This window comes from Diadema antillarum, unplaced genomic scaffold (assembly GCF_040938485.1).
Source record: "Diadema antillarum isolate AM-2024a unplaced genomic scaffold, OU_Dant_1.0 seq00000807_RagTag, whole genome shotgun sequence".
Lineage (NCBI taxonomy): Eukaryota > Metazoa > Echinodermata > Echinoidea > Diadematoida > Diadematidae > Diadema > Diadema antillarum.
In genome coordinates, this window is record NW_027271688.1 from 1,953,869 (window position 1) to 1,981,589 (window position 27,721).

At 38.2% G+C, this 27,721-nt stretch overlaps 1 protein-coding gene across 1 annotated transcript in view; it reads left to right on the forward strand.

The window, feature by feature from the left end:
- The window catches only part of LOC139739595 (acetyl-CoA carboxylase-like), a gene marked incomplete at its 3' end in the record, with an annotated part of 73,021 nt that overhangs the window by 9,827 nt on the left and 35,473 nt on the right, over positions 1-27,721 (forward strand). The window contains exons 2-6 of the mRNA XM_071650199.1: positions 13,170-13,511; positions 17,803-17,913; positions 25,490-25,652; positions 26,653-26,791; positions 27,307-27,498. Coding sequence (XP_071506300.1) covers positions 13,270-13,511; positions 17,803-17,913; positions 25,490-25,652; positions 26,653-26,791; positions 27,307-27,498 — 847 coding nt within the window. The remainder of the gene's footprint in view (positions 1-13,169; positions 13,512-17,802; positions 17,914-25,489; positions 25,653-26,652; positions 26,792-27,306; positions 27,499-27,721) is intronic.

The window sequence follows — 27,721 nt, forward strand, 5'->3', positions numbered from 1 at the left end:
AAAATCGGATCACCTTAATTTGTCAGTGATGACAAATTACAATCTCTAGTTTTATCATATTTTTATCAATAATAAATATTATTTATTTATTTTTTTTCTTTTTCTTGGGGGGTGGGAACAGTATATGGATTCTATTTCTTTTAACTAGTGTACCTCAAGTTCAGGGATAATAGTGAGTTCCGTCTTACATCTGTAACTTACAATTGTAGCTGTATAAAACTCACTACTCACTGAGCTTGCACTATAAATATGTCATCGTCCATAATCATTAATATTTGAAGATAACTGATGTTGACTGACTGAAATTTAAAGAAAAAAGTTTTTTTTTTTTTTTTCCCTGTGCGAGTTTCATCTGAAGCGCACGCCAAGGGTATACATGTACCACTTTAACGGTATTAACCACGACATCATGATTCACTCGAAGTTAGCGGTGTAGTATAAATATGTGTGAACCCGCGTCGTTGTTTGAGGGTCGTGGTTTCGAAACTTCGACGTTGAAACTTCGACGATCCCAAAGTTTCGTAACCATGAGGGTACGTGTGAGCATAGCTTTTGAGAGTTCCTCGTGGCGTTGGTATGCCACGGAGTGAGAAGGCTGGCCCAGTTTCAATATATCAGGGAGATTCAAGCTCCTTGGATATATTCAAGAATCCTTACCGTCCTTGTATACAAATTGTGTTAAATAGCCTTCTCACTGATCTCCAGATGTACACACACAGCTGAAGAATCTCAATTGTAGTCGACCGTTACTGATGAGCCTACACTTCGAAGCACATTTTTGTTTGCTGACCAGTGCGAATCATGGTTTTCGAATGTACCCCTGTGGGCAGCGAATGAATCGGGCCACCAATGGATCCCCACACTACTGGGTCTTTAGCTTGTAGTTCAAGGAAGCAAATCAAAGTAATTCCTACAACCTGATTAATATAATTCTGATAGACCAAAAACTGTGTACATATCATTTTAAATCTTTGTACAATGCAAATCTGCATAGTGGAAGCATCATTATGAAAGAATTGTCATTACATCTCTCTATTAAAAACAAAAACAAAGTTCTAATCTGCCTCGAGTTGTTATCTCTTGCCTGATCAGTGATGAAAGTTATTCAAACCTGGTTCATATTTGATGTCTTATCGCGAAAATTGATGTACACAGTGTAGATGAGCACTTTTTAATTGACTGGCAGTGACAACTGGATAATACAAAATAAGCTTAGTAGAAAAACAGAAATAGCACAGTATCTGACATTAAAACATCTCTTTGAAAACCTGGCAGAAATGAAACTGCAACTGCTTAAATGCAATATTTGGTCAATGTTTTTCACATGGAGTCACATTTATGTTAAGGAAGGTGATGTCTCAAATTTATTGGTGACAGGGCCAGTGGAAAGGAAGCGTGATTTTGAAAGATTTTTTTTCCTATTTCAGTTTAATGAACATAATCAACTGCAGATAAATACAAATCTTACTGAAATTTTATTAGCACACAGAAAGTCATTATTGTTAAATACCAGCAAATCACTTCAAACATAATTGAACTTTGAGGAATACTTTCAAAGAGATGCCCAGCTCATTTTACGTACATTTTACCGTTGTTTTTAGACTTTTTAAATAAAAGCGTTTGTTCTTTGAGTATGACCATCTAATACTCTCCTTTCATATCAAGGGAGATGATAACGGACTATACAGTGATCTCGCTGACAGTCTCAGTGACATATGTGACCCGCTACAACAAAATGGTCCTAAAGTCGCGCACGGTCGAAGCCGTGAAAATCGAGTTTGAAGTTATAGCATCAAAATTGGTCAAAACTTACGATTTTCTGAATTTGGCATATTATTAGAGTCTGACATGTCTTCTATCATCTGTCGAAATTTTGAAGCAAAATGATGAAAGGAAAGACCAAAAAATAGCATTTTTCTGGGCAATGTTTTTTTGGCGTTTCAACGAAGCAGAAACTGGTTCGAACATTTGGATGAGACCCACACATAGGCTCCGCCCCTAACAACGACCAGAGTGATCTCATTGGTCAGTTTGCTGCTTGCCGCTAACCGAAGCGTGAAGCTCGCACACTGCCCAGTCGACTGGTGCGTGCGGGCGAGTTGCGCTATGCCTAGCCGCTTCTCCTGACATCCTGGTCACTGATTGGTCGGTGAGGAGACCGCCGACGCTGTGTTTGAATGAGCATTTCGGGGGTTGCTAGGGCTTGACTTCTATTGTCCGGAGGTGAATACTGACTTGCGTGTCTCTTGATTGTGATTGCGTCGCAAGAAGAACTTTTAGGGCGCTTTTCTCGAAACAGTGATTTCCCAGACGTCTTGACATGCTCTCTTTGAAACATCGATATCTCCACAGCCAATTATTTTTATGAGACGTGTTATATATCAATTTAAAGCAGAAAGATTAGGGAATTGTGTCATGCAATTTTCAAATAATCGACCTCGCCCGACTTTAGGATCATTTTGTTGTAGCGGGTCACATATATACCCCAACACATCTAGGGCAGGTTCTAGGACAGCTTACCTCCTCGACAAATCCCAGTAGATTTATTTTGTAACAAAAATGACGTCGTGAATATTGATTAGCCTTTTTGACAGCAGTTGTGGAATCTATGTGTAGAAAGGGGTATTCAACAGCAAATCTTGCTAGACGCTGAATCACATGGTGCGCACTTGATACGTCAAGCCAAGCCTACAATGTTGTAGTTTGTGGGGACACTTGTGCAGTTTAATCTGTATTTTGCAAGTTTATTAAATCAATATATTATGTGAGTAATGCAGAGGTATTGTCTTTGGTGAATGCATACAGTTACAGTATTATGTAGTTTGAGCTTTTCTGTGATATTCAAGTGTATGCTAGTTGTGGTGTGATATACCCCAATGGTAAGATACATGTATGAAGGCCTGTGTATTGTGTGGATGACTCAAGTTTTAACATCTTTTATTTGGGGACAAAGGTACAAAGGTCTTAAACTCCTGAATCGTCCTGATTGATCACTATTAGTCAATGTTTACTGCACTAATGGATGTTCAATATGTAGCCAGTATAGTCAAGGTGCTAATTCCTGTAAGAGGCTTAATTAAGGAGTTCGTTCAACCCACCCCGCAGAAAAGGTTTGACCAGACAAGGTGGTAGATGGGACCTCTATGAACATCCCCAGGTAGTATGTGGTTCCAAATTGTGGTGCCAGTAGAATTTTACTGGCCACTTTTCATCATGATTTGTTGGAACAAACGTAAAAGAGTCTGCGCACGCCAAGACTATTACACGCACCACTAGCACTGCTGCAGGCGCCAGTGCCAGTGCTGCGTGTAGTAGTCTTAGCGTGCATATACTTTTTCTTCGATAAACAAGGGTTTTGCCAGCAAACTAACTTTTCACGCCAAGCTGGGTTCGGTGTAGTGTAGTTTCTAGCCGTTTTTATTTCGTCTTTATTTCAAGAGTTCAAGCAAGCCGAGTGAGAGCGCATACCCGGTGATTGTGACGACCGAATCGCAATCACTGGGTGTGTGTTCTCACTCCACTTAGCGCAATATATACAGCGGGCTTCTGCATAATACACAAACTGCAACTCAGAGAAATAAAGAAGAAAAAACGACTAGAAATTAAGACTAGGGTCGGTAAACGCTTGTCGCTATTTGGGGCACTGAAAACGACAAACTCACACAGTTTTTGCATTTATTTCATGAAGAATTCATCAAAACTGCATAAAACTATATATGTATATGTTGCTAGAGATGTCATCCATACAGTGGGATTCATTGTAAGTTATAATATTGTGCATGGTTACCATGGTAACCGGATGCCTAAAGGTGACTGGTAACCCCCAAAATGCCTCCTGCTGCTGCAAACATTGTTGTTGTTTTTTTAATCTTATAGATGCAACAAAAAAAAAACACAATTTTTTAATTGATTTTCGTTAAAAAAGTTTTCCCTGTTGCCATGGCAACCAGTATTATCCAATCAGAATTTAGTTGTCAATAACTCGAAAACTAAAGCCCATAATTTCAAAAAGCTCAATAAGCATGTCCTTCCTTCTGCATAAAGTGTACGACATCAGGTATATGTGAAGAATATTTTGAAGCATTCTCAAGTTACAGCAAAATTTGCAAGCAAAGGCATAATAAACGGCCATTGAAAGAAAGATATCATTTTCGAATAGTAAAATACATGAAAAAGTTGCATCCGTCGTACTTTCAACACAAATTTGACTTCAAAGCATAGGCAAATGTATATAGTTTTTATACCCCCGCCAAACGAAGTTTGAAGGGGGTACTGTAAAACATGATATATTCGCAGCATGAATTTTTCGCGAATTGGAGCCGACGGCCTTTTTTGCGGCATGAAATTTTCGCGAACTGCCACTGGCATTCAATGCCTATAGTGTAGACAAGAACTTTCGCGTGCATTTTAATTTCGCGAATCTTGGCGCTCGCGAAATTCGCGATATTAAAATGCACGCGAAAATTCCTCGTTTTACAGTATATAGGAATCAGCGGACGGTCGGGCGGTCGGGCGGTCGGGCGGTCGGTCGGGCGGTCGGTCCGTTGCAAATCTTGCATCGCGAACTACTTCCTCAGTTTTCAACCGATTCCCATAAAACTGGGCACAGATGTGTGCCTTGGGTTGTAGATGTGCAAGACGTATTTTTTGACAGTACCCAAAAGTACGTTGCCATGGTAACGGCATATTATGGGCAAAAATGGGTACAAATCTTGTGTCGCGAACTCCTCCCACAGTTTTTGATCAATTTTTATGAAATTAGGTACAGATGTTCATCTGAATATGTTAATGTGCAAGACACATATTTCCGCAGTGGCAAAAAGTGCGTTGCCATGGTAACGGCATGTTATTGGTAAAATATAGGGCAAACTGCTTCATGGCAAAACTGCTTCATCAGTGTTCTTCCAATTCTCATGGAATTCATATTGAATGTTTGTCTTAGGATATAGGTCAGCATGACACATTTCTTGACAGTGACAAAAAGTATGTTGCCATGGTAACAGCTCACATATTATGAGCCAAAATGATGGAAAATTTTGTGTTGCAAACTACTTCCTCAGTTTTTGCCCAATTTCCATGAAACTTGGTACAGATGTGTGCCTTTGGTTGTAGATGTGCAAGACGCATTTTTCGACAGTACCCGAAAGTACGATGCCATGGTAACGGCATATTAATGGCAGAAGATCAAGGAAAGATCTTGCGGATTTAACTACTTCCTCAGTTTTTTGACCAAAGCTTATGAAATGTTGTTTTGACCAAAGCTTATGAAATGTTGTTTGGCGGGGGTATACCCAGTCGCTGTAGCGACATTTCTAGTTAATAATGTATGGACACAAATTTCCCATAAAAATAAGATGAATACAGAAAGCAAATCCAATATTCTATAGTAGCTCTTTCGAGTATTTACAGAGCGATGGTTATTCAAAACAATCCTGGAAAAGAGCAGAGGAAAGCAATTGATTGTTTATGTTCTTAAAGGAAGTTTATTCAAGAATACCGATAAATTCCTTTCTAAAGAAGGAATATACACGTGCGCTGGATTATCCATCAAAGAATTAAGTGTACTTTTGTGTTCGTTAACTATTGTAATATGTATATATATATATATATATATATATAGAATAAAATGAAATATCATGATATGTAAATTTTATTCATAACGTGCAGTAATGAATTAATGCTGAGGAGAGAATGAGGGAAAAATCTTGGGCGTCTTTTCCCTTTTTATCCAGACTAATTTTACAGTGTAGAACTCATCTACAATGAGTGATGTGCACGAAAGGCAAAAGAAACAAACCTGTCTAAATTCTAGATATTTTTGGGAGTTACCAATCACCTGTAGGCATCCGGTTACCATGGTAACCATGCACAATATTATACCTTACAATGTATCCCATTGTATTGCTGACATCTCTAGCAACATGCACATATATAGTTTTAAGGCGTTTCGATGAATCCTTCGTAAAATAAATGCAAAAACTGTGATAATTTTGTCATTTTCAGTGCCCCAATAGCGACAAGCGTTACCGACCCTAGTCTTAATTTCTAGCTGTTTTTATTTCGCCTTTATTTCTCTGAGTTACAGCTTGTGTATTGTGCAGAAGCCCGCTGTATTGCGCTAAGCTGAGTGAGGGTGCATGCTCAATGATTGCCACAAAAAACGGTTCGGGCGTCACAATCGCTGGGTATGCACTCTCACTTGGCTTGCTTCCACTCGGAGAAATAAAGACGAAATAAAAACGTCTGGAAACTACACTACACCGACTCCAGCTAATAGCGTGAAAAGTTAGTTTGCAGGCAAAAACCGATGTTTGTCGCGGAATAACTCTTTGTACACTAAGACTATAACACGCACCACTGGCATTGGCGCCTGAAGCAGTGCTAGTGGTACGTGTAGTAGTCTTAGTGTGCGCAGACGCTTCCTCGAAGAATATGGTCATGTCGCAACTAAAATGGCCTGTAAAATTTCATTGATACCACAATTTGATATCACATACTACCTAGGGGTGTTCCAGAGGGTCCAACCGACCACCCCATGCAGTCAAACCTTTTCTGCGGGGTGGGTTGAACGAAGTCATTTTTTCTGGGTCGCTGCGCCTGGACTAGTAGTTTCTGTGATTCAGGAGAGGTACACTGTAGCTGTTAGTGTACTGTAAAAGTGGATATTTTCGCAAGAGTAATTTTCTGTGCTCACAGGTGTATGATGTATTTTTTTGTGTTTTAATTCTACATTTAACCAAATCATTAGTTAGTGTAGCCACATGCAAAAATATGCAGGAGTGCTTTTATTTTTGCTCTAGTTTCTGGTCATGGGAAATGTGCCAAAAAAATTTCCACACTGTGAAAAACTTCCACTTTTACAGTACTATTCATTTCTCTCAGTTCTTGAACTATCAGTAGGTTCTATCCTGTAAATAGGTTGGTTTCATGCCAGTGTACATATGAGTCTTTCTAAAGACATCCAAGATTAGCAATAGATGTTTATCTCCCCATGGTCAAATCTACGAATAGAATAGATACCTGGATGATATCAGTGTTTGTCTGTGTGTATGTGTGTACATATAATGTGTGTGTGTGCGTGTGTGCGTGTGTGCGTGTGTGTGTGTGTGTGTGTGTGTGTGTGTAAAAGATTAAAACAAAGTGTTGTATACTGCAGTTCCAGTGAGCACTTTAAATAGTCTTGTGTATAAATTAGACGACTCTCTGGGTACAGAGACCCTGCTGATGCAGCGAGTTTGTACCAGCACATGTTTTATGGACAGCAGAAGGTTGAAACTTGCAGGTACATTTACATCACTAAACACACATGTGTTGGCAACTGTGCAGGGGCGGGGGTAGGGGTAAACCCAGGTGCATTCTGTTCTTCAATTGCAGTAAGTCGTGGTCCTAGGACGCATTCAGACAGGTGGAACCATTTTTTCCTCTTCTGCCCTCAATTGCTACAAGTAAGTTGTTGTTTTTTTCTCTCTCGCTCTTTTTCAGTCATGTTCGTCCTCATTCTCATCTTGTGCTATGATAGTACTGTACAAATATACACACCCAGTTTTTTTTCTTTTTCTTTAAAAATTACTCTGAAGGGAATGATGTAGATATAATACAGAGACTCCAACTCTCCCGTTTTCGACGGGAGATCTCCCGCCGAAAACCCATTTTTGCAAAATCTCCCGTTCTCCCGTTTGAGATTTAATTTCTCCCGCCCTGGCTCAATGTCTCCCGTTGGAAAGGATTTCTTACTTATTGCTATCGTATGTTGCAAAAATAAGCCTTAGATAGTACCAGAGAGCATCTATAACCCTAGGAACTTCGCGCTTTGCACACATAAACTTGGAGCCTCCCGTTTGCTAGGGGTTTCAGGCGGGAGAATCTCCAGATCAGAAGGTGCTTGGGGTTGGAGTCTCTGATAATATGATTGAGTATTGGTGCTAGTGTGTTAAGGAGTTCCAAAAAGTGGCTCTAAGTGAAGTTTTGTGGTGTGACATCTTGCTGTATGGTTTGAATATCTCTCCATGGCTTCCAGTGCAGAGTTTATCATATTTTTATTGGATGAAATGATTGTCTTTTTTTCTATGTGATAATTTTCATAATTCTTTTTTAATTTTTGGTCGTAATCCGTATAGCAGACGTACAGCCTGATTCATTCATGAGTGCATGGTGAATAGCTGATTAGTCGATAATGAAAGATGATTCTACCAATTATTTCTGCTCTGTTTGCCCCTTTGTGTATGGCAAGGTTTTAGTACTGGAAGTGCTTGAATCGTGTATGATTGTACAGTACATATTCTGTTTGTTTTGTTTTTTTCTCGAGGGGAAGTAAAGGATGTAGGCCTACAGAAATGTGGTATAGGGAAACCCCGCTGGTTATTATGAATACTGAGCTGGCTTTAAATACAATGATATATTACTTTTTACAAGATTAATTTGGAGGTCCCAATTTCCCATTAAATCTATTTACAATTGTAGCTGGTCTCTTTTGTTTTTGTACATTTACAACAAGGGAACATTTTGAGAAATGAGGTAAAATCGGCAGTCTTGTCAACGGTGTCGACATGCATTTGTAGGAGGTTTCCCTTGATAGAGATTTCCCACGTAAGTTCTAGCAAGTGTCAACAAAAGGCAGTTATTCTGCATTTAATAGAGGTTGATTTAAAGGAGTTTTAGCGAATTCAGACACTGTCTGACTGATGCCCCTTTTGTACTTAGCAAATTTTAGTTAGTGTCATTGCAAACTCATGTGTGACGCTGTGGTATGAAAGGCACCATGGATACGCGGTAAACTCCCAGGTTAAAAGCAAAGCATCATACGAACAGTGTCTTGTGGGCTGTTTCGTGCATGGGCCATAATGTGTGCTTGCACTGCAGGAGAGAGAACGAAACTGGGATCTCATTCACTAATATGAAAGAAATTTTTCGCAGGTGTTCATGTTTGATTCCCCGCTAAATCTTCCAGATGATCCCCCAAATGACTAGCATGTAAAGGGGTAATGTAAAAGTGGAAATTTTCACGGTGTTGAAATTTTTGCACATTTCACTCAACCAGAAACTAGCACGAAAATCAAAGCAGGTGAGTATTTTTGCTTGCTACATGTTCCAGTAGTTAATGTCTCGATTCCGCGAAATGAAAAACATGCGAAACTGATCCTACCCAGCTGAGTGCAAAAAAAAAAAAAAAAATATATGTGAAAATATCCACTTGTACAGTATTATTGATACTTCCCCCTCCCATAGCCCCCCCCCCCCAACAAAATAGGTAACCAAAAAAAGTCCAATAGATAGTAGCTGTGAGGCTTAAAACCTCTTTTTAGGGAGGTACAAACGTAGTCCACTTCATTTATGGTTTTAGGGGACACAGTACTTCTTGTGTGTGATTGTTGTACTTTCACCATTTGCCTGGGTGGGAGAAAACTTGAAGAAGTTGTGTGTGTGTGTGTGTGTGTGTGTGTGTGTGTGTGTGTGTGTGTGTGTGTGTGGCTGCTGGAATCCTGACCAGAGAGGAAGTAGAGGGTTTGATAGATGGAAGTGACAACATTGTCTACGGACAATGGTCGCTATTTGGTTGCTCCCCAGCAACCGCAACATAGTAAACGAAAGTGAAAAGAGAGAAGATGTGTGGTTAGAAACATGTGATCATGTGAGTGCACTTATCACAGGGAAAGTGCTTTGTTGGGACACTGGTGGTACAGTACTTCTAACGTTCAGCCAAACTACAGTTGAACCTCTTGTATCCGGACAAGTCGGGACCGGGGCTCATCCGGATAAGGGATTTGGCCGGCTACGGGAGACTCAATGCTTTATACATGTACATATACATACACATGTACTGATGTAGCCCATTGTAGTACCACATGTAGTAATGTGTCGAGCTGCAACCTTTTCATTGTTACATTTGGGGATGTTTGGGGATGTTAAAATGTCTGAAGAAAAGCAATTTGGAAGGAAATTTGATGTAATGTATGTTAATCATGTTGGAAGTAATATGTAATTCATGTGTGTTTGTGTAGGAGTTCTCAAGGAGTTGGGAATCCCCCTTTCCTCCCGTAATTATTTTTTAAAAAAATCACTGCGAGATTGCGTCCGTATAATAGAGAGATCCGGATAAAGGGAGGCCGGATAAGAGAGGTTCAACTGTACATGACTTTGAAGTGGAAGTGGATTACAGTAGGTTATAGGCAGAAGATGCATGGGCATATCATACCCAACAAGAAATGACCAATGGAAACTTTGAAGGGCAGTTTGTGACAAACTAGTTGAACTGTAATTTATACTAGATGAAATGAAGGGTTTGATAGTATCAAATGAAAATATTTAAGGCCATACAAAGATTATAGGAAATCACCAGGGAAAAAGAATAACCCAAACCCTTGAATTATTCAGATTTATGACCTGTCTTTTTTTTAAATTTGTTTTATACATTGTACTTCCATACTGTATGTGTCAGGCAAAATCACACTAGTCCCACAGAGACCCATATCCATGATATAGTAGACTCTGTTTTGAAAATTGTGAAATTCCGTGGTAATTTTGTGCTTTCCTTCAATTTTCAGAATTTATGGAAAGGATTTTCTCCATGATCAACCACCCTTAAATGAAATCTGTTCAATTTTCTCAAAATGGATTCGATATCAAAGTTGTGTACAACTTTCAATAACATAATTTGGAAAATGACTAGTCAAAACATTCTTGAACAAGGCATGGTTTTGCGAAAGTGTGCAAATGAGGTTACAAAAATACAAGATATGGTTTTATCATGTCAGGAGCTGGTATTATTGTTTTGAAATCATTGCTATTTGATATCTTCATTATTTGATCATTCAACGTACATGTATGTCTGTTTTTTTTTGTGTTTAATGTTAATTTAATAACTGCTGTGTGTGTGGGGGGGGGGGGGGAGGTTGACTTGAAATAAAACTTGAATACATTGCCATGTACAATGTAGTCAGTCATAAAGAGCAAAAATCAAGAACCAGACTTTCAAATTTTAGAAACATACTCCTAGCTGGTTCAATGTGACAAGTAAATTATGTCAGAACAACTGCCAAAAGTTGGAATCCATTCCCCCACCCCACTTTCCCGCTGTGACAAAAGGCTCGAATGTGACAGAAAGGTACCCAGCTCTTGTACATACTTACAAGTATACCCACATCATTACACTTTGCTGGGTTTAGTGCCTTTAAAATAGGAAAGAGCTCTTCCTGTATGATGAAAAAGAGTGGTACATACCCTCTGTAATACGCAGCGTGAGAGGGCCAGCCAATGCCAGAAAATACCAGCACATTTAATACCATTTCTCCCTTTCTCCTGGTAGTGATGCTTGAATTCCAGTACAGGCCTGTAACTCCTCGGAAAAATATGAGGGGGGGGGGGGGGAAATAGCTTAAGTAACTTGTACATCTTTAAGTCAAGAAGAGAGTTTCTAACATTTGTATTCGGGAGCAGTTTGCCTCGAATTGATTTGATAAGAAATGGGATTTATCGTTAGAACCATCTCTGGAATCAAGTACGTGTGAGCAATATCCTATAGAGAGAGTTTTAGAGAGAGAGTTCATGGATCACTCGATAGTTTGTCCAAACACCACCAAGTGAAGTGATGCAGGCACGGTGATATGCCCCCGTGACGCTTTCCTCTATTTGTGGGGTTTAACTTCGCTGCAGATTTGTACTGTGAAAGTATAAACCTACTGCCTATAGGGACATAGTTGATTTAACATATATGGTATAGTATATGGATCTTATGGGGGATGGGTTAGATCAGGGTTAGCAAATATGTTTTCCTCCATTTATCTTTGAAAGCCTGAATACAGACTTGAGATATCAGTACTGACAAGTGAAAAAAAAAGTATGGGTGTATGATGTCCTGTAATGTATGTAAGCTACGTGATGTAGGCTAAATTTTAGGCGGGCGGTCAGTTTTGGAACACTTTTTTTTTTTTTTTTTTTCACTGAATAATAGTCATGATCCAAGAGTCTGCACTACATTGTTTGAAGTGGAAAAAATTGTATGCAGGTCACCTTTTGAGCAAGAATCCAGGTGGCTAATGGTGTACTTGATAAAGTGCCGTGAACACTAAAAATCAAAAACTTGGACAAACAAGCAAACTTCAGCAGCTGTGGCTGAGTTCTGTGGCTGAGTTCTGTACATGAAACTTAATATCACTTCACACGGTATGACTTATTAACCAATTGTTTTTGTCTTATTGTGCGTGTGTGCGGTGTATGCTGGTGTTACAGTTTCGGTGGTATGTCTCAAAACTCTCAAACCTTAGTTTTGTCACTATAATGGCACCCACAATCTGTCGTCACCCTTGAGATCAAATTTTACATACATTTTTTTTTTCTTACACTTTTAATGTTGTGCTACTTGAGAACAATGAGATAAACTGTCATGCGAAGAGCTGTATGTACACAGAGTGATTTGTAGGTAAACAGTGTCAGCAAGCACTGCTCATCGCATGACGGGGTGCATGTTCGTACCCCAAGTCTGTGTTTTCATTGGCTTAGGGGTGCTGTTGGTGTAAGTGATCAGGAGCAGGGTGCAAAGTTTTCATTGGAGCGCATGTGGCAACAGGTGATCCCTATATTTGCCAGTGTAATAGGAAACAATAATGTGCAGATGCATTGGATACAATTGATTTAGACACATGGGGGGGGGGGGGGGGGAGTATCCTAATAGGCATTGGTAGAGCACTTTGTTTCCATTTCATATACATACTGGTATTCTGACTTTCACAGCAGTGTAGTCCTGCCTTCCGATTAATGTGTACACCGTATGGTGCTATCATTTAATGTCTGTTGATATGGAAGGTGAGGAGTGTTACGTTAGCAGTTGCAGGAGAAGTTGTTTTTCCTCTGTGTAGATTTGATTCTTGTTCTGATGTTTGTATGTGTGTGCATGTGTGTATTTGTTCGTGTGTGATTTACGTGAAGTCACATGAAGATGGTCATTCAGTTCACAATACTGTTTATGATGGGATGCATTATCAAAATATTTTTGTTAAGAATTGTGGAGATCTTTTGTGGCACCGTTGTGTAAAATCGAAGTACCTTAAATCAAAGGAAAAAAAAACCTGAATTTTTTGCAGGATTGTCCTATATTTAGCATAGCAACTTTAACAAAAGTGACAAACTTATGATTGCAATTTTTCCTTTTTTTTCTCTCTCCCTGTTTGCATCAGGGCCTATACTTTCTAATCGCCCAAGATTGGTAACCTAGTGGCCTCTACCTACCACCACTACCTTGCGTACGAGCCGGCCAGCAGTGAAGAGGCACCCGAGATGTCCAGCAAAGAGAAGAGCGACTCTGGGCCACCCCCAAGCCCAGCTGTGACCAATGGGAGCGGTCACTCCAGGACGGGGTCGGTGGACGGTGGCAAGCGCCGCGTGCTGTTCCAGATCTCGGAGGACTCGACAATGGACGAGTCTCCGCCGCAGACACCCAACAACACGGGAGACTCAGACGGCGTCTTCAATGACGGACCAAATTCAAACAATGATGCCAAGCAGAAGAAATTTACAAGGTATTTATGAATCGGTGATACTGTGCCTTCTCTGTTTAATTGGGGATACATACACTTGTTTGTGTAATGCTTTTTACAGTGAACGGAAGTTTTCGCTTTTTGTGTTGAAATGAACTTGCACAATGCACACATCTTTTTAAGGTCTATTAAAAAAACAACAACAACCTAATGTGTGTGTGTGTGTGTATTTTTGTCTGTTTACCGTAGGTGTTGGTATTTAAATTTTGGTGAATTAATATTAGTTTAAGAATCAACCGGTTTCTGTTTATTCTTTCTAAGTATGAAGTGCATGTGGGTATTAAATAGATTCTGTTTTTGCATATGATGCATTTTAAACATTAACCTTCTGAGTTCAATCAAAAACAGTTCATGTTAGAGGTGTACCTAATGACTAGTGTCAACATGAGTATTAAACTAATTAATACGGGCAAGCATGAGCATGTGCAAGATAGTACATTATGTAGAATTTTGTGAACTTAGGTTTGGAAATACATAATCGTGAAATTCTCACATTCACTATGAAGATATTGCTGTTTTTAGCCCGAATGAACATTTGACATTATAATACTTCACCCACAAGTTTGTACGTGGTTTTACAGGAATGGAGCTAGTATCCTTTAACTGCCTTTATGAGACCATGGATGCCAGTGACATATTACTGACCCTAGCCATGGTGAATTTACTGTATGTAGAATCAATAATCGTGTTGTATGTCTTGACACACTAGAACTCATTTTGAATTATTGTCGAGTTTGGAAGGTTTTCTGTTTGTTTGTTTGTTTGTTTGTTTGTTTGTTAGTTGGTTGGTTGGTTTGTTAATTTGTTTCTTTGATCATGGCTGAAGAGCAATTTACAGTATGTATGTCAGGTGTAAACCTTTCTGGTATGCACAGAGATGTAACTAGTGAAGTGAGTGCTGGATTGGTATTAGCTTCCAGGAAATCTCAAGGGATTTGTATGTGAACAGTGGAATACATGATAGAACCTCAACTGATTATTCACCCTATTTCCAGAGAGTTTATCTTGTGTTCAAGACTTTACAGTGGTACCGTACAATTAGGTGCATGTACATTGTATGTTTCATAGGTTTCTAGTTGACCACAACATGTACATGTATACTCACCAAAACTAATCAGATGTTCCTTTGTTGCTGTTTTGTCTATTAAGTGTTGCACATATAATATGTGTGAACATTAATTAAACTTTGCAATGCATAAGATTTGTATGTGTACATCTGCTGGTGTGTGATGAATGTGGTAAGCGAACAAACTTCATGAGTTTTGAATAATTCCGCTTAAAAGTTCTCTCTTTTTTGAAATTTCACATTTTTCTCACTTTGGCTAATAAGTCGTAACATTAATGTTGTTACGTTCAGTTCTGTCTATCATTTTACATAGTATGTACTTTACTAATATTGTGTCTGCACATCTCAAAATTATTCAAAGCATAATTGAATTTTTATTTATTTCTTTTTACATTTTCTTATGAATCTGTATTTTCATTTTTGTTCGTTTCTGAACAAGGTCATATCTGACAAGACATTGTATGAGCAAGTGCAATAATTTAAAACATCATCTACACTGTATATTAATTACCAGTTCTGCACATGGTTGCTTTGTGCATTTAGAAGTATACTGCTTTGTCTACAAGCCAAGTAAAATGTATATATGGCATTGTTTATATCTGTATTTGTAGTTCTAAACCACAATTCCAGGCTAATTTTGTATGTTTTGCCTTAGTAGCAATACATGGCTGTATGCTAGGCAGGCCATACCAGTGCAGAACTTTGTACTCATATTGGAACAAGCGGGTCAAAGGTAGACGTGAACTATTTGATATTTGCATCATTGTTCTAAGAAACTAAGTTTTGTGGTTCGTTTGTGAAGGTGAAAATACCCTGAAAACTGAGAAGTTCATACAACTTTTGCGTACATTTGCTTAAATTATAAACTTGCTGAAAGAGAGAGAAAGAGATAGATTCAGCTTTAGAAGATATCAAACCAACTCGGCACCAATTAGCTTGTAGCTTCAACTTTGCAGTAAGAATTTGATGATGAGAATACTGCAGTTATTATTGAATATAGATGGTAAAGTAACCAGAGCAGAAAAAGGCCTTTACACATTCAATTTCTATAAACTCTATGTTCCAGTACTTGTCTCTCCACCACCCCCTGCACTTATTAGCAGAAAGTTTCTCAACAGTCCATCCAAGGAATATACCAGATTTATATTACGTCTTAAAATATATATGTGACCGTGCACCAGAAAACGAACAAAAAGTCGCACCCCTTGATTTTACGTGAGGACTAAAAAAAAGGTAAAACGGGTCAACCAAGTCAATATTACGTTTTTCATATTTTCTGAAAGAGCTATCCTTCTTCTACATTATTTGTGAAGTTTGGGATCATGAAATGAGTGGGAAAGTGCTTTTTCAGCAGTTTTTCTACAACCCTTTTTTGTAGAGTAGTGAGATCAATTATATCTTTAGAGGCCCCTTTTCATTTCTTGATAATCCTTTGCACACTCTTCACTTTCAAGTCTGATAACTTTTGAAGGGATAATGCTACTGCTTTGAAAGTTGGCATTAATCATGGACAGAATAAGTCAATAGCGTATGGACAATTTTAGCGTAATCTGATCATCCCTTCATTGTTGTTGCTCCAGTGGTTTACATCCTGATTTTTGTCCCATTCATTGCTCAGCTAGCACGGTTTGGTAGAGCTTGAATAGACAGATAAACCCTGTACGAAGTACTTCAGAGCCTTTTTCCTCGGTTCACACTTTTCCATACTGTGTGCTTTCTTTCCAATATTTAGATAGGTTGAATAGGAGAGTCCATTTCGATTGAGCTATACATCATTTTAAAGCTTAGAGTCTGCTCTTTCAGAATCTGCCCTTAACTAAAAATCCCTGTCTGGCGACTTTTTGTTGGTTTTGTGATGCAGGGTCACATATGGTACCATGCTGTCAGTCTGTTCTAAACCTTTTCCTTTAACCTTCTGAGTTTTTGTTTTGCTGTTGTTTTGTTTGTTTCTCGATGGTAGCATTCTACTTGTAGTGTGACTGTATTTGCGGCATAATGCGTGTATAATTACCTACTTGTAGCTCACTGTAAAATGGCACTGCAATCCTGTTTGAGTAAACCTCTTGTCGAGTAGATCATAGCTCAAGAGAGACACCAGTTATTATTTTCCCTCTTAAACCTGCATGTGTAAACAAATACATGTAAGTGTGACACATTTAAATGGCCAATACCCTTTATTGTTTGCCCCAACATTGACCTTTGATCTTCATATGTAATGCGCTACAGCCATCTAACCTTCACAAGCGTAGAATTATTGGTAAGTTCAGTCAGTTTGTCGTATGCCTGGATAATTATGATAACTGGTATTACCGGTTTCATAGGAAATTGTCTATTGAAAGCAAATCATTTCCATCCCTAAATTCATAATTTCAAAGCTGCAGTGAGTTGAATACCCACAGTTTCTAAGAAGATATCTAAGAAAGATATAAAAAACAACAACAGCAGTAGTAAAGTGTTTTATTTCATGTTGTGGCCAGTGTGGCATTTTTTAGTGATCTGACCAATGCTTTTGTGAGTTTACAAAATTTTAGTAGATTCACCTAACTAGCAATTTACTAATCCTTATTTTATTGTTGAAACTGCACACTGTAAAAGCAGATATTTTTATGTGAGAAATGCACAAAAATTTCAACACCACAAAAATGTCCACTTTGACAGTAATTTGAGTGTTTATGTAATATTTGATACTAATCAACAAGTTTACAATGACAGCATAGCAATAGTCCTGCTTGGTTTATTTGATATGTCAGTGTTAAAAGTACAGGCAAGTCCTATCATAATGAAGCCCCCCGGATTAGCAATTTTGTTTTGTTAGAAATATATATACAATTTTTAATAGTCATAGCCCAACAAATACATACAGGATGTAATAAATAATAATTTTGGGACATTAATTTTTACTTCGTTGTAACAAAATTTTGCTATGGTCGTGTTCATTATAATGGGAGTGCGCTGTATGCATTTAAGTTTTGAATGTGGAGTACCTGTGTGTTTGCTGTGCAGCTATGCAGATCTTTTCTCTGTACTTAAGGAGGCTATACAATATTATTCACTGTCTGTTCCAATACACCTCAGATTTGAACTCACCGTTTGATATTAAAAAAAAAAAATGATAATGCATGACTGAAACCTTGAATCCAGATAGTGCATCCAATTGCGTTCTATCTGTCTTTGTATATTTCCCACCCTTGTTCTGCTCTGTTTTAGCTCTTCGAGAGATGCAGGTTGTTCGTCAGTAAACGGCAGATATTCCGTCCTGGCTGCCCCTCATCTTAACCACCTTGTGGGCCCCCCTGTTTTGCCAATGGTGTTGGATGAGTAAGGGTCGCGACCCTTACAGGGGTCTGTGCCACTTGTGTTTATTGTTCCCTTTTCTTCTTAATGTTTTTTTTTTTTTTTTTGCTTGTTTATCTTTTTAATCTTTTGTTATGTGAAAGCTGCATCATGGTATTTCACTCTTGCACAGCCTGTTACTAAATTTTGTGCTTTGTTAGTCCATTGTTTCCAGTTTTAAATGCCTTCTCAGTTGAGAGGGTGAAGTGAGGAAAAGTGGAGGTTGTGCTGCATTTTGTGCATCATGCTGATGTAGAGTTTATGCAATGCTTACATACATACAAGTGAGTCACCTCTTTATGTTCAAGTTTCCTGTAATATTTGGAGTAAAATCAAACAAATTGGTTAAAGTCTTGATTAAAATTGTGCTAAGTTCTATCTTATAATGCTTTTGCGCCATTCTGACTCTTTGTTGTTGCTATACTCATCAAGATCAACTTGGTATTAGAATGTCATGTAAGCGCAAGTTTAAAAAAAAGAGAGCCCACATGAAGTCATTCAGACCCTTACAATGCTTCGCTTGTAGGCGTAGATGCTATTAATTTGTAATTATCAAATAATCTTGCTCCCCACTTTTCTCATCACCCTAATTTTTTTCTCATGTAGATACGGGAAAATGTATACCCAATGTTCAGTGGAAAAAAACTGCTTTAATAGTGCTCGACGCTATTCTGTCTACACATGCCATTTAAATGTGTTTAGTATGTGTGTTTGTATGTCTTTTTTTCCTTACAATGTGTGCCGTCTTCTGTGTGGTATTGCTTTGTCCTGTTCACAGCTTCACAATAACAAAAGTTTACACAGTCCATCCTGTCTTAGTGACCACCTGTCTATAGCGGCCACCTGTCTGAAACAGCCACTTTTTCCATCTCCCTTGAGTGGCCACTATACTGTAGCAGGGACAGTTTGACCGTACCTTTCTTTGTTGGGCAGCAACCTCCCCCCCCCCCCCTTTTCCAGTTCTTATGTGGGTGAATCAGTTGACATGGGAGGAAGGTAACTGATTAGAACGATGATACAAGGACTGCAGTTAGATTTATCTAGTGTTATGTCTAGACTCAGTAGCAACTGTAAGAGACAAAAAATGAAAAAACAAGCAACCCAACATAGCAAAGAGAAGCCTGGAACCCATGGTTATGAGAGAGAAAGAGAGAGAGAGAGATCATCATACATTTACTTGTGTATGTTTTGATTTTTCTTACTTTATGTCGGGGTGTTATTAAAGTCTTAAGTGATAAGGAATAGCCACATTGCCACTTCACTTTGGTAAAATGTTGGCACGCACAAACGTGTGTATCTAGTTTGTGCGCTGGCGCCATCAGTATTTACAGTGTTTCCATTCAAAGAATGATACTGCAAGTAAAACATTCACAGTTAAAATGTAAATACTAGTATATCAGACATAATGAATACCATGATCTCAGTCTTGGGGCACTCTCTCCTTTAAGAATTTGCACAAACAACTGAGCCAAGCTCTTTTCAGGCCCTCCAATGCTATTTTGGTGAATTTTTTGTGATACCACTAAAAACGTTGTGTGCAACAGCTGTCTAATGAGCTCTTCCCATTTTCAGAAAAGACCTTGTGGAAAATGAAAATGAAAGCTTAAATGTTTTGTCTCCATCAACCAAAGCAAAAAATGGAAAAAAAAAGTACCTTTACTGTGTGATGTCAGAAAATGTCTTATGTATTAAAAATTGTAGTGCTGACACTTTATACTTTATTCAAAGTTTTTATATATATATATATATATATATATATATATATATATATATATATATATATATATATATATGAAGTTCAACTTGCAGGTGTGTGTGTGTGGGGGGGGGGGGGTATGCAGGCCTTATGTTTTAGGGGAAAGATGATGGATTATGGTGAGAAAAAGCATAGCAGAAGGGAGGGGAGGAACATGTAGAATAGGATAGTATCACCAAACATATAGCCAATGTCAGTGTGGAAAAAGAGTTGGGAAATTCCCACAGGCAGTCAATTGTTCTGTAGATCTTATATATTCATGTTCTATTTCAGGGAAATCCCCTCCCACTACCCTCCTTTTTCCCCTTTTTTATCCTTTCAGACGAAGAGTAGGTCATTTAGTGGTAAGAAAAGGAGAGAGAAAAAACAAAACAAAATATGCAAGTATGTTTCTTCATTGATTTCATGATTCTAATATCAATAGGGCATGGAAAAACACATTGAGCTCTTGTCCTGGACTATGATGTGCCCATTTTAAGTGAGGACCTGTGAACATTTTGAAAATTCTTGGCATCTGCATTGGAAATCCAGGGAGAGAATGTGTGGCACACCTTGACATGAACTTGCTACATGTATACAAGTATATCAGCAAGTGTAACTAGATCAAGGTATAATGATCATCATTGATAGAGTTTAAATGTAAGTCTGTGGTAATTCCCGAGTTAATTCATGGAACCACATGATGAGTGATTAGGAGATTCTGCCCTTAGAGGAAGTCCTGTTGACTCCGAAAGTGATAGACAGTTCAATCACATTGTCCTAAGATTTGTGACATTTTCAGTGAGATGTATATTTTCTAATCCAGCTTTTTTAGATTGTACTCAAAGAGACTTTCATTCATTGGTAGTTCTGCTCATCAGCCATTTTGATATTGAAACAGCTTCTGATACAGACTGTTCCAGGTGATACTTGTAACACACGATGAAATAATCGTACGGGTAGCAGCTGACGCATTGAATCTATATTCTCGTCTGCCTCTATTTGTGGGGAGGTTGCTGCATACAATGTGCCAACTTTAATCAGAGCTCTTCTTCCGTATGATTCCTGGCATCTACTATACCTGTGTGTTGTCATCTGTTTTGTCCTTGATGTCTTTGAGCTGTGTAAGTTTGTGTCACCAGTCACACTTTTCTTAACACTTTCCACCGCCTTGTTATATGTTTTCCCGTATATTCCTGCATTTTGTGAACCAAGCCCACGTATACTCGATTAAGACATTACTGGTACTGGTAGTTAATCGTACCATGTGGTTGTCTAATCGCCGATTTCTATTCAGTGTACAAATCAAAGCTTCAAATTGAATATAACTATCTATAGGGTTTCTGAAATAACATTTTCCTTTTATCAATTGTGGAAATCAAGTCTTGTGGTAACCATTTCTTTTGATCAATGATAATAATCAATATTCTGAAGATTCTATTTCACTGTGCTACTGTGCACATGTTATTTTTGACATTTTGATCCATGTGGATTTATGAAAACAACCCCCCCCCCCCAAAAAAAAAAAAAAAAAAATCTTTATGAATTATTTCCATTAGTGCAATATTGCCTGTCTGTGTTTTTGAGGTCTGCTGTATGAATGACGTCACCCTTTAAAATAGCATTTCAAAATCTTCCCCCTTTTTTCACACAAACACACACACACACACACACAAAGAAAATTGCACGAATCACACTTTGTGCCAACTGCTAGTGGGTATTTGGAATGTTTTGTCTTGTGTGTAACTAACATTTTTGAACTGTGCAATCCCTTGTGAAAGGGGATATTTGCATTGCATATGAAAGTGCATTGTGTCTTTTAAATGTTTTCATCTCTTCTGCATTCTGTGACTAAAGCTCTCTTATAGAAAAAAGAAATAAAGAAATGCCTTGCCATCATCGAAAAAATATGCATGACTCGCAAGTTTTACTGAATGATATTTGTGAATGATTAAATTATGCATGTGGTGATTCAAAATTGTTCAAAAGTTTTTATGTAATACGCAGAATTCTGTTTGATGTGCATCATATTCTTTTTTATATCAATTGCCATGTCATTAGATAAATAGAAAAAGCAGAAGGCATATAAAGAATATATTCTCCAAACCCTTTCATTAAACCTCAGAATGTCTTTGCCTGTATGTCCATGTGTGTTAATGTGTGAGTGTTTGTGTGTGTGCTCAGTCATCCAAACATGTATGGTGCTTCAGATTTTCATGTAAACATGAAATATAGTATTTCATCTAGTCGTTTAGAGTATTTTGATACAAGTGCAGATGAGCAAAGTCTGAAGTTCAGTAGTCCATACGAGGCCACTATTAATTTTAGCTGCATTGTCATTTAATTTCTATTGAACTAGCACCATTCTTGTGTTTGATTTGTGTTCCAACAACTTGGACAAATAGCCTAGTATATTTTTGATAGTGTGGCTTGTTGAATTAGGTGTACAGTAATTACAAAGTCAATGGTCCACAAGACACCATGATTAAAATGTAGTTCACAAATGTGTACATTGTCATTAAAATGACCCATCAACACTGATGCCTCATAAATTCACACAAATGTTGATTTTATGATTTTAGTTTCATCAAATTTTCCAGACTTCAGTCGTTGGACGAGGATTTATGGCCTGTCCTACCACATAATTTCTTTCAAAAGAAGTCAGATTGTAGGTATAGAATAAAGTTTTAGAAAATAGAAAATATTTAGATGCAGCTAACTATAGCAGGAGAGGAGGATTTAAAGCACCATTGCTCAGATTAAATCACCATACGTCGCATGCCCCAAGAAATCTGGAAAGTTTGACAATTCCAAGCATTCTGAAATTTCTAAATTCAGGCATGAGGTAGTTGGGATACAAAACTTTGATTGGTATTCAAACTTTTTTCCTTTTTTTGGCCAAGTCATATCATCTTACAGTTTCAATTTCTTTCACGATATCTAGCTTTTTCAGGGTAACACGATGATAGTCAAATACTATGCAGGTTCAAAGTGTATGTTCTTTAATGGCTGCCAATTGAGGTAGATCAATGGGACATTGATTGTAAGCAATGTAGCAAGGTTTGGGAAAAGCCTTTTTACTACTGTTCTTGCTTTAATTCTAAGATGAATTTTTTTGGTGCACTTGCATTGGACTACACCACAACATTTTGGGACTCTTGATAGATAATGGCTTATTTGTTTCCTGTATGCATAAAGATTATGACATTTAAATGAAATATCGTGTGGATCAGGGGCCTTTTGTGTTGATTTTTTTTTCTCTATTTTTTTCTTGAAGTTGCCAGGTTGCAGAAATTGCTATCAATTACCAAACAGTATTCATTCAGCAACTTGAGCATTTGATGCGGCTTCCCCGCTGCTGTGACAGTAACTGCAGTTGTTGCGGTTTGTAAAATTTGCGAGCCTCTGTAATTGATCAGGCACCATATGTATGCTTGACATTAATGGATACTTGAAATTGATATGGGGGAACAAATGGCATTTGAATGAATGTAGAACCTATTTGCTTTTGTATTTTGGCTTTCCTCGCACACTTCCATCAGCAATGACATTGGACCTGGGTAATTCTGCGTGCTTTCTTGCCTTTTTAGAGTTGTTGAGTATTAACTTTACATTGCTTATGAAAATTAACCAGGCTTTGAAAGTGTGTTTCTTTCCGTTGTATTATTAAGTGTCATGTACATACAGTCAGGTGCATCCTCTGCTTTGGACATATTTTGTAACTATTTGAAACACTGGGTATGCAGTGATGTTTGGAATGGACTAACTTTTTAGCGTTTACAGTTGTATGCTAAAAAAACTAACGGGCCTACAATGCACAATGCATTCTTTACAGAGCTGTATCATGTAGTGTAGTTTGGACTTTTCTCAAACTGAGCAGTTTTAAGATCTTTCATGTTTTTACAAATGTTTGGGACTTTTTCACAGGTGGCTGTAGACTTGGCATATGTTGCAAGGGGAAAAGTGTATTTTTTTTAATGAACAACTTCAGTGTTCTTTGATTGTTTGATTGTGTGGGAAGCATTAACACTGTGCTGTGTTCATGTGTTTCGTGTATATGTCTAGTCAGATGTTGACTTTTTAAAACAATACATTATATGCGATTTTGCTGTATAAAGAAACTTTGTAATGATACATACCCAGGTAGATTCTTTGCAGTCACCATGCATAAAGATTTATTACTAATTTAAAGATGGATTTGGTCTGATCTGTTCTTGTGTATATTTACAAAAAACAGACAGTTTCTTCTGAATGTCCAGAATGAACCGCAAGTTAATTTGATTGTTTTACATTAAATTTGTGATGCGTACACTAACAATGCAAATTTGTCATCCTATTAGTGTTAGAGCACCCTCCAGTTTTTTTTGTTTTTTGTTTTTTGTCTCTTTGCCCACTCATCTTATATGGACAGAGCCATGATCCTAGCCATTTGGACTGGCTATACTTTATTTCTTTCGTACTACATGTATGTTGTGATTCTCATTCAGAGTTACAAAATTGTGCATGCTTACAAAAGTCATAAAAACAATTTTAATACATTCTATTTGTCAAATGAATCTTGAAACCTGATCATTTGCTTTGCTTTTTGGGGGCAACAAATGAAGTTACGATTTGTTCAACAGAAAATGACATGTCTTGCTTGCTCCATGGAAATAAAGTGTCATCGCGTCATGAATCCATCGACTTGCTTCTTTGTTTAACTAATGTAATCTAATACTCTGTGAAAAATGTTTTTAACTATAGAAGATATGTCTGATGCTATTTCATCACTATATGACCTTTTAGACTATCTAGACTGCAGATGCTTTCTGAGAAGATACCACACTTTTTTTTTCTTCTTTTCAAATTTAAAAAAAAAAAACTAAGATGCACAAGTTGTTTGCATCACCGTTCTTTACAGTATCATAATGCTTAAATTGCTTCTCTACAGAGAAACCCCAGCTTTGCCAAAGGTGGATAGAAGTCAATGCTTTTGCCAACATGTTTATTCTTACTCCTACTTGTAGATACTGTTCTATTACTAAATCATCTGCTTTGGTGATATGGTTAAATTCTGGTGTGAATTCACGCTTCAGCTCATTTTGATATTAGATGGTTGCAATATTAACCATTATGTGTGTGTGTGTGTGTGTGTTTGTGTGCGTGCATGTGCATTTGATATCATTAAAATTTGTGTTTGTTTTCTTCACCAGCGGAGATGCACTCATTTTGTATTGCCATTAAATTCTGTGATAAGTTTGTGCCTTACTTTGTACACTCCTGTCATATGGCTTGACTGTAGAAAAGTGAAACGATCGTGTTTGGGAATTCCTCACTTGAAGCTTCTTCACCATTGTTACAGAATGGGAACAGTCATGTCGTAAGGGTCAAGCTATGAAATTTACATGGCTATTTGATTTCTTGTACGATACTGATATCCGAATATGCCCACTTTGAGCAGTTCTTCAGACTTTGACTCAGATTTTAATCAACAAAATTCATTTTGTGAAGCTACAAGCAAAATGCATGGATTAAAAAACCTCAGAGGAACAAGAGATTAATACTACAATGGATTTTGTGAGATTGGCTTTTCTTATGATGCCTCAGCATTATCCTTAATTCATCCAGGGATTTCAGTAAAAACAATCCTCTAAAAAGTATTTAGTAAACATGTCACCATATGAGGCAAATATTTCTTTTCTTTCTGGCAGCTATGTTCAGAATTGTTAGGTTAGTTCCTTTTTTTGTTCTCTGTCACTTAAGAAAAAAAAAAAATTATTGCTTAGCTGTTCCACCCTTAGTTGAGAGAATCAAGAGTAATGTTATCTTCCATGTGTTTCTTTGCAGCTTCCGACACAGCATGTCGGGCATGAACCTTGTTGAGATGGACAGCCGCCGCATCGTGACGAGCCGCGAGTGGCGACAGGGTCGGCGCGACAGCAAGGACCTCACCGTGGCGACGTCCGCCGAGTTCGTCAAGAAGTTTGGGGGCAACTTTGTGATCAATAAGGTAAACTGGAGTGACATCCTCTGGGAAGGCAATGCTGATATAGGGAGAGGGAGGGATAAAGATAAAAGGGATGGAGTTATCTTTTCATGATGGTACCCCAGCTGGGTGTGCACTGATTGTTTGATGGATAAAAAGCCACAGAAAGCACACCAAGAGCTTCATAGAGCACTTTGCACAGTACTTCACATTTCAGAGTACAATGCAGTCTGCCATTAAAGGGAGATACTTGTGTTGATTAAGAGGTTGATGATGTGCCCCATAGTTACTGTCAAATGCTGTTGTTGTTTTAGATTTTTGTTACCTTTACATCCTACCAAGGTAAATGAACCCCATATTTTTAGAAAAAGAAGAAAGAAATTATTTGAATGCTGCATTGGCCTTCTCCTTTATACAGAGATTCTCAATAACATACACTCTCTAGTCAGTGTTGAATGTATTTGTCTTTTGACAGTTTGATGACTGTGGATTATAGATTGTTTGCTGTACAAATGATGAATATTGGACAACAACAACAACAACAACAAAAATAGATAGAGAATAACTATTTGCTTATTTTGAATCAGCTTCACTGACAATTGGATAAATTACCCACAATGCACTGTTTGTTGGAGCTACATTGTATGACGCATTTCACTAAAGACGAACAAAAAATAACAATGAACCAATGAGTAGGCTGTGCATTGTATATGGCTATCAATCACAGTTCATAGAATTTACTGTCCTCAATTCCCTGTGTGGATCTGCTGCATTTTAAAGTACAACTTGTTTAACTAGTAATAAAGTAGTGAGTTTTTTAGTGACAGCTTGAAAATGGCTAGTGGTCTCGATACCGATACCAAAGTATTCCCTTCTGGCTGATGCAAAAAAAATGAATGCCAGTGGCTATGGTACATATAGAAACATTTATGCATAAACTGACAAATCTGTGCAAAGAAAGTTGTTTATAATTGACAGGTATTGTGATGTGATGTGCACTCTTTCATTCTCTACCATCTGCAAGGTGCTGATTGCCAACAATGGCATCGCAGCAGTCAAGTGCATGAGGTCCATCCGAAGGTGGGCCTTTGAGGTCTTCAGGAACGAGCGGGCCATCAGATTCGTCGTCATGGTGACGCCGGAAGATCTCAATGCCAACGCAGGTGGGAATGGTGTTTGAATACTCTTCCCCTTTACTTTTACAGAGTCATTGAAGAGTTACGTATAAATGCTTCCGGTATGCTGAAATATGAGTGGTTTACCATTGAAACAGCATGAAAGATTGTGTAAGCTGTTTCCTGGAAATTTGTGAAAGTGTCTACTAGTTCCCTTGAGTTGTGTTGAAGGATGTCGTCTTGTTACATGCATGTAGTATTTCCATCCATCATTACACGTGTAGGTTGCTGTAAATGAATCAGCTTGTGTGAACTGCAAATAAATTAGCTGGTGTGAATCGTAAAATGCAAAATTAATGTAAACTTTCACTTGGTCTAGCCCATGATGAAGTTGTATAAGTCATAACCTTAACCCCTTGAGGGCGGGCTGATTTTGCTACAACACGCATCATTTCATAGACACTTGCCCGAGTGTACTCAGGACACATCCTCAGCGGGTTAAACAGGCAATTGATGTATAGTGCAGTGTGTGATGATACAACTCCCCAACATTTCCTCTGCAGAATATATCAAGACGGCTGATCACTATGTCCCAGTACCCGGTGGGCCAAACAACAACAACTATGCTAATGTGGAGCTCATCCTGGACATTGCCATCAGGATGCAGGTGGAAGCCGTGTGGGCGGGGTGGGGCCACGCCTCGGAGAACCCCAAGCTGCCGGAGATGCTGCACTCCAGTGGCATCGCCTTCATCGGTGAGGAAACATTTCTCCTTAACCCTCTGACTCTCAGGAAGCTGTGTGTGTGTATGTGTGTGTGTGTGTGTGTGTGTGTGTGTGTGTGTGTGTGTGTGTGTGTGTGTGTGTGTGTGTATGTGTGTGTGTGTGTACCAATGGGCTCTTCCAACTGCACCTCTGTGCTTTCTTAACTGATCAGAACAAACGCTCTGAAACTGTCTATGAGTAGTGATTACGCAAC